The 14,204-nt window shown below is 32.9% G+C and overlaps 1 protein-coding gene across 3 annotated transcripts in view; it reads right to left on the bottom strand.

The window, feature by feature from the left end:
• Positions 1–14,204, bottom strand: part of LOC120432574 (calbindin-32) — a 166,910-nt gene that overhangs the window by 16,853 nt on the left and 135,853 nt on the right. For all 3 annotated transcript variants that reach the window (XM_052708054.1, XM_052708053.1, XM_052708055.1), the window contains exons 6-10: positions 11,523–11,609; positions 11,394–11,450; positions 7,633–7,716; positions 7,425–7,480; positions 4,536–4,581 (exon numbers count right to left, since the gene is read on the bottom strand). In XM_052708054.1, coding sequence (XP_052564014.1) covers positions 4,536–4,581; positions 7,425–7,480; positions 7,633–7,716; positions 11,394–11,450; positions 11,523–11,609 — 330 coding nt within the window. The remainder of the gene's footprint in view (positions 1–4,535; positions 4,582–7,424; positions 7,481–7,632; positions 7,717–11,393; positions 11,451–11,522; positions 11,610–14,204) is intronic.

The raw sequence follows: 14,204 nt of genomic DNA, 5'->3' as shown, positions 1-14,204 counted from the left end.
CAAAACATTTTTTAAATTTCCTTTTCCATCTAAAATTATTAGAGCGCAAGAAATTTACCGCCCTTTGTTTTAGACCAACACCGTCGTCGTCGGGTCTCGCCGTCGTTGGCCCCCCAGAGAAGGAGAAGGTTCTCTGTAGGCCATTCATCGCCGTGAATTAATGGGTTTTCAAACTTTTCAATGAACGCGCACCGACTGCTGCTGGTGGGGGTGGGTGGAAAACCAAACCCCATTGTGTTTGTGCCATTTTTGTGTTTTATTTTTTGGGGCACCATTTGGTGAAAATTTATGAGCCCTCGTGTGTCCTGTGTCGATTCCGACCGTTGTGGGTGGTGCGTGTGCTCTGAGTGTGATTGTAATTGGTTTGTTGAAAATGAATGAATGGGCAAGTTGCTGAATTGAGTAATTTCAGTTGGTTATTTTTTTTGTGCCAGGCTTTCGGAGTGTTGTTGTTTTAATTTTAATTTAATTAGGGGTTCAGGGTTGCACAAAAGAGGACACTCGAGCTTTTTAAAAAGGGACTAAGGGGAAAACTTATCTATTGGGACTTTCTAAAGTGACCTTCTAAAAGTTAATCCTCAAACTAGATTCCTACATGGTAAACCTGAGCTTGTTGGTAGTAAAACTTTTCCTACAATTGCATCCAATAAAATTCCACTCAACTGAAATGGTAAACTCTGAGTTTTACTTCCCTTCAATTTAAACAGAACCTTCAACCCTCAACTGTAAACCAGCTGCTCCTCCTTCAAATCAAAGCAGAAATAAGTAGGGTTCGTGTCGCGCGATACCATGTCGGATAATTCTCACAGATCAGATTATTATCGAGTTTAAAATTTTATTTAAAATTCACTCAACCAACGGCGCTGGGTACTAGGAGGCGGGCACGTAATGACCGTGAATTCCCACCTCCCAGCGGAGAGGGACCTCTCCATTATTGTCGAGTTTCCCGCCCACGCGAGGAGCCACGTGGATCGTTCCACACGACTCACACGTCGTGTACGGGAGTGGAGCAGTTCTCTAGCTTTTCGCAATCGTTTTGAAGATTTTTATTTTATTTATTTTTGTAAAATTTTGTCAATCCATTTTTTGTGTCCAAAAATAACAATTTTGCATCAAAAAATTTAAGGAGGCGTCTCATTAAGTTTTAAAAATATCAGAAATTATGTTTCTTGAAAAGGGATTTTCGATCGATATATTTGGAGAAAGAAATTATGACCGTTTAAAATGTATTTATTTATAAGATTTATACTATCGAAACATGCAAGAATTCCGAGTTTCAACAAAATCGGACCACCCGACTCCGCCCCCAAGTTTTGCGATTTTCGTCAGTTTTTCTAAAAAAAAACTCTGTTTTCAAATGATAGAACAAAACTCGACTGCTATTTTCAAGGGAAATTTGACCCTGATAAACAACATCATCAGATTTTGTATTGGAACCAAATTTGGGTGCATTTTTTTTCATAAGGTTCATCTTTTCAAATTGTTGGGAAAATTGAAAACTTTTCAAATAACGAATTCTTTAGCATGCAGTTGCAGAATTTACATACATCGCGATACACCGATTTCTTGAATAAATGAAACAAGAGAGCAATTCTCTGAGATTTCGGTCATTCGATTTTTTTTTGGTTATTGGTTCAAAAGTGGGCAAACATGGGCACTAATTTAAAAAAATTAATAGCTGCGGCTATTTAAAAAAAAACCTGAAAATGGCTATAACTTGTAAAAGGTGCACTTTATCAAAATTGTACTTAAGTACTTTTTGATTGCAAATTCGATTTTACATCGAAAAATGAAGTTGAAAAATTTGTTCAATTTTTTGAAAAAATCTATATTGATTCAAAAAATCATAACTCGGTCAAAGATTTTTTTCCCTTTCTGGAAATTTCTGAGAGGTTGGCATTTGATGTCCCCTAAAACATATCAGAAAAAATAAAAAATAAAACAGTGTTTTTTTTTGCAAATCAAGTTTTAATGACAAAAAGTGAAATAAAAAATCACCAATTTTTTTTTACCGTGGATTATTTTTTTTTTCGGTGTAGTCCATATCCATACCTACAACTTTGCCGAAGACACCAACTCGATTAAAAAACTACTACTAATTGTATGGACAGCTGCCAAATTTGTATGGAAATTTATATGAACAAATTAATGATGCAAAATGGCTTCTTTGGGCATACCGAAGGCATCAAAAAAGTTTCAGACGGATTAAAAAATACAAAAATTAAAATTAAAGAAAAAAGACCGATTCCGTACAGAACTGCTCAAGAGCAAATATCATTCAAACGGTAAGAAATATTAAAACGGATCAAAAAAGTAGGACAAGCCTGTGATAGATTTTCCAGCAATATTTATTTATGAACAAATAGTCAGTTTCATATTATATACTTATTCGAGCGTTAAATTATGCTAAACTTCAAATCTTCCAGAAAAACAACCGATGATATAAGACTCAAAGTGTTCACCTCGACCCTTTCAGAATGCAGAAAATAGCCTCTAGAACAGGTTAAGGCAGTTACATAAGAATTGATATTCAATTTAATTTGTATTATAACCAACTTGTTTGTCTAAAATAAATCTTTTTTTTAATCCAGAAATAAATTTGATTTATTTTGGAATTAGAAATTCCTCTGTAGTTACATGCTTCAAAAGATTCTTATTATATATATTGATTGATTCTAAATTTGATTCAATATGTGTGTAAAAATATAGCGCAATCCCTTAAATCATCGTAAGAGTTAGGCGACATTTATTTTTTTTTTTAATTTTCAAAAACACACATTATATTAATAGTGACATTCAAGGTTTTTCGATGTCATAGTTTTTTATAATTATAAGAGAAACAAAAATTTCATAAACATAAAATTTAACTGATTTCATAAAACTAAAAATCTTGAAAACTGTTTCCAATCCTAATGTCCTCCAATCCTGATGTTCGATTAGAATAAAAAAGTCATTTTAGTTCGTTGAATAAATACGAAGAGTGCTGAAAAATAAAGTTTTGCAATGAGTGCCATACAACGTTTTTTGCAATTCAAAAAACACCCTTTGAATGGAACAAGTCAAATGTATTTAGCCAATTAACCATTTGAATGAAAACAATGTTGAAAAATTTTACTTTTCTAAACAAGTGCTAAAGAGTTTAACTTTTCATCATACATTTCAGTGCTGAAAAGTGAATCATATCAGCATTTGTGTTGAAAATTTTTACTATTTTATTCTGTTATTTTTGGTACTTTTCTCGACTGTTTGGTCGTTCGAGAATGACAGGAAAAATTAGTAGTTAGTTACTAGTTATACGACGGAACTTAAAAAAGAGTTTTAAGGTGATGACTATTTTTTTTTTTTTGAAACATGTATACTGCCCCTGATCGCATAAATGTCCCATATGCATTTTCATCGATTTCGAGTTATTGATGCAGTTTGGTTCAACATTGTGTGCTCTTTCAAAAGAGCCTATAACATCCAGTACTTTGTTCTAGAAATCAGGAGGAAATCCAGTTTTTTCGCGAAAACTTAACACTTAGCCTTATGTATGGGACAAACTTCAAATGCGTTTATCTCAGCTTGCTGTTTTTGCATATGGGACATTTATGCAAACATGGGCAGTATATTGATATTTTCCAGAATATTTAGTTTTAACGGCACTCTGCATTTTTACTGTCACAATTTGAAGTATTTTTGCTCTTAAACAAATAAAAACATAAAAACATAAAAAGGGTGTGGAGTAATTATAAAATAAGCCAATCTTATTTTTTCAAGAAAAAATTGTCATTTTAAACAGTGTTATCGTTTATTATACAAATTCAACACTCGATCAGATTAGATTTTTTCTTAGAAAGTTCTTTAAATTGATTGAAAACTTGAATTATAAATAATCTTATATGGATTTGTCAGACAAAAGCATGAATACAAAATGTTCAATTAAAATTAATAAAATGCATTAAACTTGAGGTGCGAAAACGTAGAGAACTGCACAGTGGAGATATCGCTCGCGGACTGGCTTGCCGTTGGGGGAAGATTAAACCGATAACGACACTTATTTCGTTTTGGCAGTTATCACTGATGACCTGATATGAGGGGAAAATTACTGCTATGCGAGGAACAGCGCACATTGCTGTGGTGAAAAGCCAAGCTCTACAAAATTGCAATTGGAAAAATCGACAACCGAACTCACAATCGCGGTGGGCACTGTAATTTATTCAACGAATAAATTGAATAACAGTCGGAGGCGGATACATGGAAAACAATACATTCACGCCTGATTGAGCGTGATCAGGTGCATAACTCTGCTTTCAGAATCAATATACAGCATTACAAACAGTGAAACAATCAGTATAAATGACCCCAAAACGGAACAGCAACAGCAATATTCAATTTGACTCTGAAACGAAAATTGATTTCCCAGAGCGCCCCCCTTCAAAATCGCTTCGAACTCCCAGCAGGGACGCACACCCCTTTTTACGAAACTCACAGACAACGAGATGAAAATCTACGAGGGGAGGAAAAACACCAAGAAACAAAGAAACGACTCTTACCTTAAACACTTGCCGGCAGAGGAAGTTTTCCTTCACGGGGAGCAATCTGCAAACACAGGAAAAAAAAGAGGTAAAAAGAAGAAAACCGTTATTATTCAAGTTTTGCATAAAAGCGTCAGACCACGGTCACTTTTGCTAGCACTCCCTATGAGTGTGTGTGTGGGAAGAAATTACAGGGCGTAAGCAGAAAAGTTTTTCCTCCCTTTTTCCCGAAAAAGGAAATTTAGTGGAAATTTTTCGGTTGGTCGGTTGAGCTGAAATTTTAGGGCAGTGCAAAATTTGGGAAGGGATTGTGTGTGTTGAGAGTGTGTGCGTGTGTAACGATGCGAGCAGGCCGGGGAAAATTAGGGAAAACGGAAAGCTTTTTGTCAGATTTGCAAGCTTAGTAGTTAAGACATTTTGCCGGTGCTGGTTTTGTGTGTGTGAAGCAGTGAAGAGCGGACGTGGTAGGATTTAAAGGGTAATGGAAATTTCAGTACGTGATACATTACGCAATGAGGTGAAGGTTGAAAATAAATTGAAGGCATTATAATTATGTGATTGATTTATAAGTTTTGACTTCATCTAATAAGGGAATACTTATTTTGTTTCAAGTTTTTATCTCCCAACCAAAATTTCTCTAGAAATCAGGATGCAAAAAAACTAGTATTTTGAGCACAATTTAAAAAAATATGCTAATAGCATTCCTTTATACACATTTTACATAAGTGCTACTAGAAAAACTCAATTTCAGTGAATAATAATTAATATTTTTAAAATTTTTAATATATTATTAAAAAGTTTACCTCTGTATCTTTCAATCTTTTAATCATTTTAATTTTTTATTAAATTTTATTCTAATTTTAATTGAGTAAACATGTCAAAAAATCGCATTAAAATTTATGTAAATGGTGAACCAAGGCGAAAAAAAGCATGTTTTGAAATGTTTCCAAATAAAACGAAACTCCAAAAACATCCTGTATCTTTTTGGGATCGATTTCTAGCGCTTTGCGATGTTCTACAAGGTTGATCGTCGTATCAAAACTTATAAGAAATCTAAGAATTGGAAAATTGGATTGGGTTTTGGAAAATTTTCTCTAAGAAGATGTAAAAAATTCAATTCTTCATAGTAAATTGATTTAAGTTCCATACAAACTTTAGATCAAAACTGGAGCCTCTAAACCTTAACCAAATGAGCTCAAATTTTCAGACTTGCTTCTAGGGTCATGTTGCTTGAAAATTTTGGTTGAAGCGCTCGAAATTAACCACTTTTATCTTTTCCATATATCCGTGAACCACGCTAGTGTTGTTTTTCATTTTCATTAACAAATTTTGTTTAACCTTTATTTCAAAAACTTTCAGATATATTACAAAGTCAATCAAGTTTTAAGAAAATTTTCTTGAATATCTTTGAATATATATAAAAATCACACTTTTTTTCTCTTTGCAAGCACAAAAAAAGAAACTGGATCGTCTTAAATCAAACTAATTTCTTTTGATGCCATAAAGGTTATAAAAAAATATTTAAAAGTTCTTTGAAATTTCATATATGTTCTTTCTAAACGTAATCACATCAATTTAAATTTATTTGAATAAAATTGACATTTTATAAGAATTTAATTCAAAATGTATTTAAAACCCAGCAAATATCATTCAAAATTATCTTTGAATCCTTTGAAAATAATTTTTAAAATCATTATTTCAATTCCATAAACAATAAATTCAAACTAATTAAAAATTCATTTCAATTAAATTTTAAAACGAGTTTAAAATTTGTTTATATTTAAAACAATGATTTATCAAGATTTTTCTTAAATTATGTTTAATTTAAGGAAGTCAACTCTCGTTCAAAATTGGCTGGAATCTTTAGGCTGGTTCAAGATTTTTTAAAAATTGTTGTTAATGATTTTTGAAAATAAATTAAAATAAAAATCAACACAAAATACTTTAAACATTGTTACTGTAATTATTCTAATAAAACAATTCATAAAAAAACATAATTGTTATAGATTAAATTTAAAGTGGGAGACCAAAACATTGAATAAAAATTGTTTCTGGAACTGTCAAAAGTTTGCATAGGTAATACTGAAAATTCTATTTGTCGGGTTTCTGTGATAATTATTTAGAATTGAAAAATAAGGTTGCATAGTATGTTTAATCAAAACAAAATTCTGAAAATTTTGCAACAGATTATAAAGTTGTGGTAACAATTGTTTTTGATCATTAATTTTCAAGAGAAATTAGGAATCAATGTGTTAAGCTAATTTAAATACATTGTTTTTTTCATAAAAAGAATTATCAGTTTGCAATTGAATCTGCTGTACATTGATCCCATTGATCGACTAGCTCGCTTTTTCCCAGGCTCAAGACAAAAGTTCAAAGTTTCTAGACGCTCCTCCCACTAACCAGAAGGGAAACTTGCTCAAAAGTTTCATAAATCAAACCCCGTTTCTAAAGCCCGGTTCCTTTTCTGTAGCAGGAGCTGTGACCCCTTTTCGATCCACAAGCCCCATTTAATGGATGTTAATTTTATGGTATCTAATTTGGCACTCTTGCCCTTGCCAGCAGGCCTGAACGACTAATATCGTCCTTTAAAATATAATCCCAACATAATTTCTGGGGTACGTGCCTCAATTTGGAAAATTGCCACAACATGGTATGTTTCAAGTTAAAAATCGGTTCCAATATTTTTAACCTTAAAATTGAAGTAGATTTTAACTTATATCTTAAATTATAAATGAAATTCTTCCAACACACCGTGCTCCCCTCCGGAATGCGTCAAGCGCACATGCCGGCACGTGTGAAACATAAATTTAATCACACCCACGCGTCTTCCGTTCCAGATTTTGGCAGATTTAGCTTGCTAGGGATAAGCTCATCGTCTGCTCAGCCGAACTAAAACCTACTCACTTGGCCATTTCCGAAAGCTGCAGTCGTCCGTCCTTGTTGGCATCAAACACCCGGAGCTGTTGGTTTTTTTTTTTTTTTTTTGTTGGCAGAAAAGAAGAAAAATTGAATGAAAAATCAGCGTTATGATAACAACTTTGGCGATAAACCTTGAAAAAGCAAAAACGAAAAAAATGCCCCTAAAATTTCTCATTTTAAAGGCAGCCCTTACCATTGTGTCGGTGTACTCGATTAATTTATCTTCGGACACGTCGTTGATTTTCTTGGCTTCTTTGAGCAGGTCACGGAGGAAGTTCTGTGGAAGAGGAGAAAACAAAAACAAAGCTTCTCAGTACTGACTGGCGCGCTTAGCGTGAATGGAAAACGCGGGGGAAAATTATGCTGCGTCATTGGGGGAGGATCATTTTGGGGTGGGCTTCACAGAGTAACGTGAGACAATTTTCAGAGTTTTGTTTGACACAGTGCAGAGTTACATAACACAATTTAGGTTTTTTTATATAAATCTAGACTATTCCCTATAAAGCAATCCTTAAAAGGATAAACTTTAAATAATTATAATTCGAAAGGTACCCTGACTAAACAAACAATAATATTTTTAAATTTTAATGAATTTCATAGCAAAAGTTCAGTTGAACATAATTAAGAAGTTGAATTAAATTATTTAAATTGTAAATTACAATCATCTCTGAAAATAGCTAAAAAATATAAATTTTAACGGTTCAAATAAAATTTATAATATAAATTTCATCACCAAACAATGAAAAATCTAGAAATCGCTATTTAACCTTTAGTTTGAACATAAAATTTCAAACGATTTATAGGGGTTTTTTTTTTTTTAATTAATGCAGTGACCAGAATCAGTCAAAAACACTAAATATTTGTGGTTTTTAGGCAAAAAGGTTCAAAAAAGACTTTTGGGTTCTTTTGTGATTATGAATGGATTTTTAAAATCTCAATTCGAAAAAATAAATTTCAAATTTTTCAAAGCCAAGCTTGTTTAATTTTAAATAGATATTTCTTTAAAGTGTTTTAGCGGCCGAATAAAATAAACAAGAGATTAGCTCTAAATTTAAATTATGTTTAGGGACAATGAAAAATTAATAGACATTCAAATCGAAATTAAATTTGACTTAAACAAAACTTGATAAATCTTTAAAAACATTAATAATAAATTCTAGCCAAATATGAACGAGACCATCATTTTAAAACTAAATTTAAGAAAAATTAGCAAGATATTTTTATGAAGCTTGTTTCGAATAAATAATGAACTTCGAATTAATTTTGAATGAATTTTTAATTATTTTGAAACCAAATCAAATAAAATTTATTTTAAAATTTAATAATTTTGAGTAAAGTTTCAAGTAATTAAATGTCAAATTATATTTTTTTTAAGGAATTTTCAGCAAATCATTAAAAAATATTTATTTCTATTAAATTTAAATGATTTGGATTATATTTAATTTGAAAAAAAAAACATAAATCATATTTATATCAACTCTGAGAGATTTTTAAACTTATTTTGATAAGCCATACAACATTGATGCAAATCAGTTTGATTTGAATTAACCCTCTACAGCCCAAATTTTTCCCGTGTTTAGGAGGTCATTTTGAGCAACTTTTGTTCTACGCAAAACTTTTTCAGTGTAGTCCATATCCATACCTACAACTTTGCCGAAGACACCAAATTTTTGAATTTTCATACATAATTTTTGTATGGCCAGCTGCCAAATTTGTATGGAAAATTATATGGACAAACTAATGATGCAAAATGGCTTCTTTGGGTATACCGAAGGCACTAAAAAAGTTTCAGTCGGATTAAAAAATACAAAAATTAAAATTTTAGAAAAAAGACCGATTTCGTAGAGAATTGCTCATTTATCTTGTTTAGTTTATGTTTGTTTTCGGTAGTATTTGGCCTATTCTACCATCTCCTATCATTACACCCAAACGGCGGTCGCATGATTGTGATGCATGGCGGCATGAAAGTATATCAGAATCTGCATGAAAACTGTCCTCATGCATTTTTTGCGATATAGGGGTATGACATTTTTGCCCGTTATCGACAATTATCGACATTACCGACGGCTTTTTGGTTGTATTTCACAAAAAAAAAAACCTTAACAGAACGAGGATTGAACCACCAACTTCTTGGTTATTGGTCCGACACCGCGCCATGGACGCTTGATGAAATTAGAATGAAGAGCACCAACATATTCTTCTCTTTGGTGTGTGCTCTTGGACGGGCCAGCTTTATATGTGTTGGTAAGAACTGCAGATCGCTGAAATGTTTACACGCGGGCAAAAATGATCTACGGGCTTGCTGCAAAAAATGTTATAAAATGTGACATTTTCTGCAGCAAATCCACTGTTGCAGATTTAGAGATATATATTTCCTTTGGGTGTACATTTTGCCTATCTAATTTTTTCATGTTTTTACAGTAACTTTTTCAATTTTTTGCATGTTTTTTGCTCTAAAATTGTACCATTATCAATGCTTGAAAAGGGATCTATCACTGAACGGGACTGCTAAATATTCGATAGAACTTTATGTCAGCGATTATTTCCCAAAACGATATTTGATCGCTGACACACAACGCCTATCATGACCGTCATTGCTTGGCGACGTCCGATGAACGTAAACACGAAGACGAAACGAACGAAAAATGGCCACCACTCAAGCAGCCGCCCAAACGAGACAACTTGCTCTTTCTCTTTCTCTCGTTTTTGTCTCTCTCTTCCTAGTGTATGCTGCGTGGTGACAGAAATCATATGATTGCTATCATTGGAGAGATGATCGGAATCTCGGTAGAATGTCAAACGACCGCTCTCTAGGCGATTTTTCTCCTGGAGGGAAGTCAATGATTGTGTGAGTGACATTACGTAGCACTCATTCCTTTGTGTGTGAAACGAACGAAAGCAGAATGTAAAAATCAGGTTGTCGTGGTGAAGACGATTGGAGTATTCTGTCAGCTATCACAAACAAATTTCACAAGCCCTGACCATTATTATTAAAATTGTAAATAAATACGTAGAGACATAGTCTTTACTTAAAATATAGGAAACATTAGTAAAAAAACACAGCCAAAGTTGACCCCTAAAAAAATGACATTTTTGAAAACATTGGCGAAATCACAAAAAAACAAGTTAAACTTCCAACCCATACATTTTCTAAAATTTTAAGAGTTCTTCTTTCCAATGCTTTTTAAAGATCAAAAATTGGTTGAAAAATTGATTTTTGGCGATTTTTTAAATAAAGGGTTAAATCCAATTTCATATTTTGCGTTAAAAAAAATGCAAAATTCAAACTTATTTTTGTCTGATTACTTCTTAGGTAATAATTGATAACATTTTATTTACTCTGAATAAATCTCACAATCTTATTTTAAAAATGAATTATTAACATAAATAGTGGTGAAAAATTTATATATCTTTAATGTATCTGCATTAAATATAATGAAAAGATTAAGCTGAATTTGGTTCAATTAAAAAAACTATTTCAAATAAATTTGAATTTGATGTGAATAAGTGTTTAAAAACGTTCATCAACGGGTTTTCTTTAAAATTTAAAGGACTCATTATTACTTATTTTTATTTAAAATAAATTTAATCAGGCTTAAAATTGTTGGGAGCGAAAATGAAAAATGAAATTAAGAAAATGAAACAATCTTAATTATTTCTATTCACATGTAACCAACACGCCTCCTTCAAAACAACTCCCATTAAATTTAATATCTAGCTTATGATCCGACACGTAGCCGCAGGGATCCGTCCCCCGCTCCCTAATGGAGTGCCAGCTTCAAAGTTCATTACGAAAGGTTCCCTGTCTGGATGGTTTTCTGGGGGTTTGAGGTTGAGTTGGAAAACTCAGAGTCATCGCGCGCGTACGGGAAAGTTTAATTCATTCAGCAAATTGCTTCGCAGATAATGATAAGCCGAAGGAATTATGAGGGGTTTTGATTTTTTTTAACTAACCTTCAATTCATCTGCCTCGATGTACCCACTGTTGTCCGAATCGTATTCTCGCCAGATCTGAAAAAAAACAACAGAAAAGAAAAATATTATCAGAAATTCAATCTTAAAAATTAGTTTGAATCATCTCACCTTCATAAACTCCACGCTCGATTCGAGCGGGTTGTCGAATCGGAACAGCAGCAGAAAGTTCTCCTCCATTGGCAAAAGTTGGGCGAGCTGCAAATTAAAAAGAATAAAAATGGGAAACCAGCATTAGTGTGAATGTTGAAATCAACATTTTCTTCAAGCTCGTGCCCGGCGAGCGTAATTACAATCGGGCTTCATCATGGCTTTTAATTGGATCTCGTCGTGAGAGAAAGAATAACGCAATTTGGTGAGAGCTTTTCTTTGCTTCTACTTTTTTTCGGGGAGAAAGCACTTTCTTTTTTGACTTTGGACCAACAAACGAAAAGAAAATGGGGGTTAACCCTCGAATGTCAAATTAAAAAAAAACATTACATAAATTGTTAAAATATTTCAAAGGAGACATTTTAAATTAAATTGAATTTAAAATAATTTGTCCTTCAAAGGTTAAACCCTACCTTTTATCCAGGACACTGTAAACGTGAAAAAATCACCCCGATAAAGATCAAACTACAAAACACTTTCCTTTCCCCGAATTCAGCAGACAAAAACTCATTTAGCACGTGACTTGAATTGCAACGCTTTCGTTTGCCTTTTCCCGTCCCTAAAATTGTCGGAAAATCCTTCTTCGCCCGAACCAAGAGGCGTGAAAATGTGCTGAAAATTGCATCCTGAGGCGTACAGAAGAAGCAAAAAAAAAAGTGTGAAATTTGTCCAAGTGTAAACGGGATTATTCCATCACTGCAGAACGACAAATCTCGTAATCTTGACGTTTCCCCGGTGTGAATGATTGTGAGTGGAAGGGGGATTTTCAATTTTTAGTTGGGAAAAGGAAGAAAATAATGCCTCGGAAGCAGATGCGTTGAGTGAATTATGGAAATGATTTTCGTGATTTTTTCTCGCGTCTTACTTTGTCGAAGTTGGATTATTCGATTTACTGTCATTCTGCTTTGAGTTGGAGCGAAAAAGATTTATTCCAGATAATTTGAAATTCATAAAATTGGAATCATTGTTGCAAAGCAGTGAGTCGTCATAATGCAGTTTCTGTTCAGAATAGTAACTAAATCAAATTATTCGAGACAACTTATTATGACGTTTTATGGCGAAAACAGCAAAAAAAATAAAGCAATCTTGATGACATTTAAACTAGGTAATGGTGCTATTTGTGAGTTAATTCAACCAGCTAATTAGGGAAAAAGGTTCCTAATATTTCACTCTCTTATCAGAGTGAACCTTAATTTTGGATACCATCTCGGTGAACGAATAAATTTCTCCAGATAATCTAGGGTTGCGTCACTTCCAATAAATAACCAAAACAGTTTAATGAAGTCAATTTTCCAGAATGGAGCTCACTTCTAGTGAACACACAAAATTCGTAGAACTTCCACCTAAAAACCCACAGCAAAAGTGAAATAAATCCGGAAAACTCCTAGGAAAACCTTCCGGGAAAAGCCACCACCACTTAACAAGATTCACACATGGACGGATGTGTGATTACACAACACGCAAGAAGCAAGATTTCCCTCGCTCTAAAAATAGTCATTCGCTGGCTGCGAAAGAATGAATGGGAAAATTTTGCAGATGAACATTACGTGGCGGTGGTGGTGGGTTGGGTTTGCCGTTTATGTTTGTTTGCGTAACGCATGGAAATGTTGTTTATTTCGGGATAGGATTCTGTCGCGAGCAAAGGACGACGACGGGATTGTTGCTATGCAAATAGCAGTAGCAATTCCACTTTGGAAAATTAAAACGGTGTTTGTCTTGTGGTGAGGTCGTTCCCACACGTTAGATTAAAAATAGTAATTATAAGGTTTATTTTTGGACGAAGTTCCTGAAGATGTGATTTGACTTTTGACTAAGATTTTTTAGATATCAAAATTAAGAGAGAAATTATTAATGAGCAGCTCTCTAGGATTTCGGTCATTCGATTTTTTTTTGTATTTTTTAATCCGACTGAAACTTTTTTGGTGCCTTCGGTATGCCCAAATAAGCTATTTTGCATCATTAGTTTGTCCATATAATTTTCCATAGAAATTTGGCAGCTGTCCATACAAAAATGATGTATAAAAATTCAAAAATCTTTATCTTTTGAAGAAATTTTTGGATCGATTTGGTGTCTTGGGCAAAGTTATAGGTATGGATACGGACTACACTGGAAAAAAATGATACACGGTAAAAAAAAATTGGTGATTTCATTATTTAACTTTTTATTGCTGAAACTTGATTGGCAAAATAACACTATTTTTATTTTTTTTATATGTTTTATAGGACATAAAATGCCAACTTTTCAGAAATTTTCAGGTTGTGCAAAAAATCATTGACCGAGTATGAATTTTTTAATCAATACTGATTTTTTAAAAAAATCCTAATTTTGGTCGCAAAAATTTTTCAACTTCATTTTTCGATGTAAAATCAAATTTGCAATCAAAAAGTACTTCAGTGAAATTTTGATAAAGTGCACCGTTTTCAAGTTAAATCCATATTTAAGTGACTTTTTTGAAAATAGTAGCAGTTATTCATTTTGTTTTAAATTAGTGCCCATGTTTTCCCACTTTTGAAAAAAAAAAATTGAAAAGCTGAGAATATTCTCTATATTTTGCTTCTTTGGACTTTGTTGATACTACCTTTAGTTGCTGAGATATTGCAATGCAAAGGTTTAAAAACAGGAAAATTGATGTTTTCTAAGTC

This window comes from Culex pipiens, chromosome 2 (assembly GCF_016801865.2).
Source record: "Culex pipiens pallens isolate TS chromosome 2, TS_CPP_V2, whole genome shotgun sequence".
NCBI lineage: Eukaryota > Metazoa > Arthropoda > Insecta > Diptera > Culicidae > Culex > Culex pipiens.
This window is presented reverse-complemented; position numbering and strand designations above follow the sequence as displayed.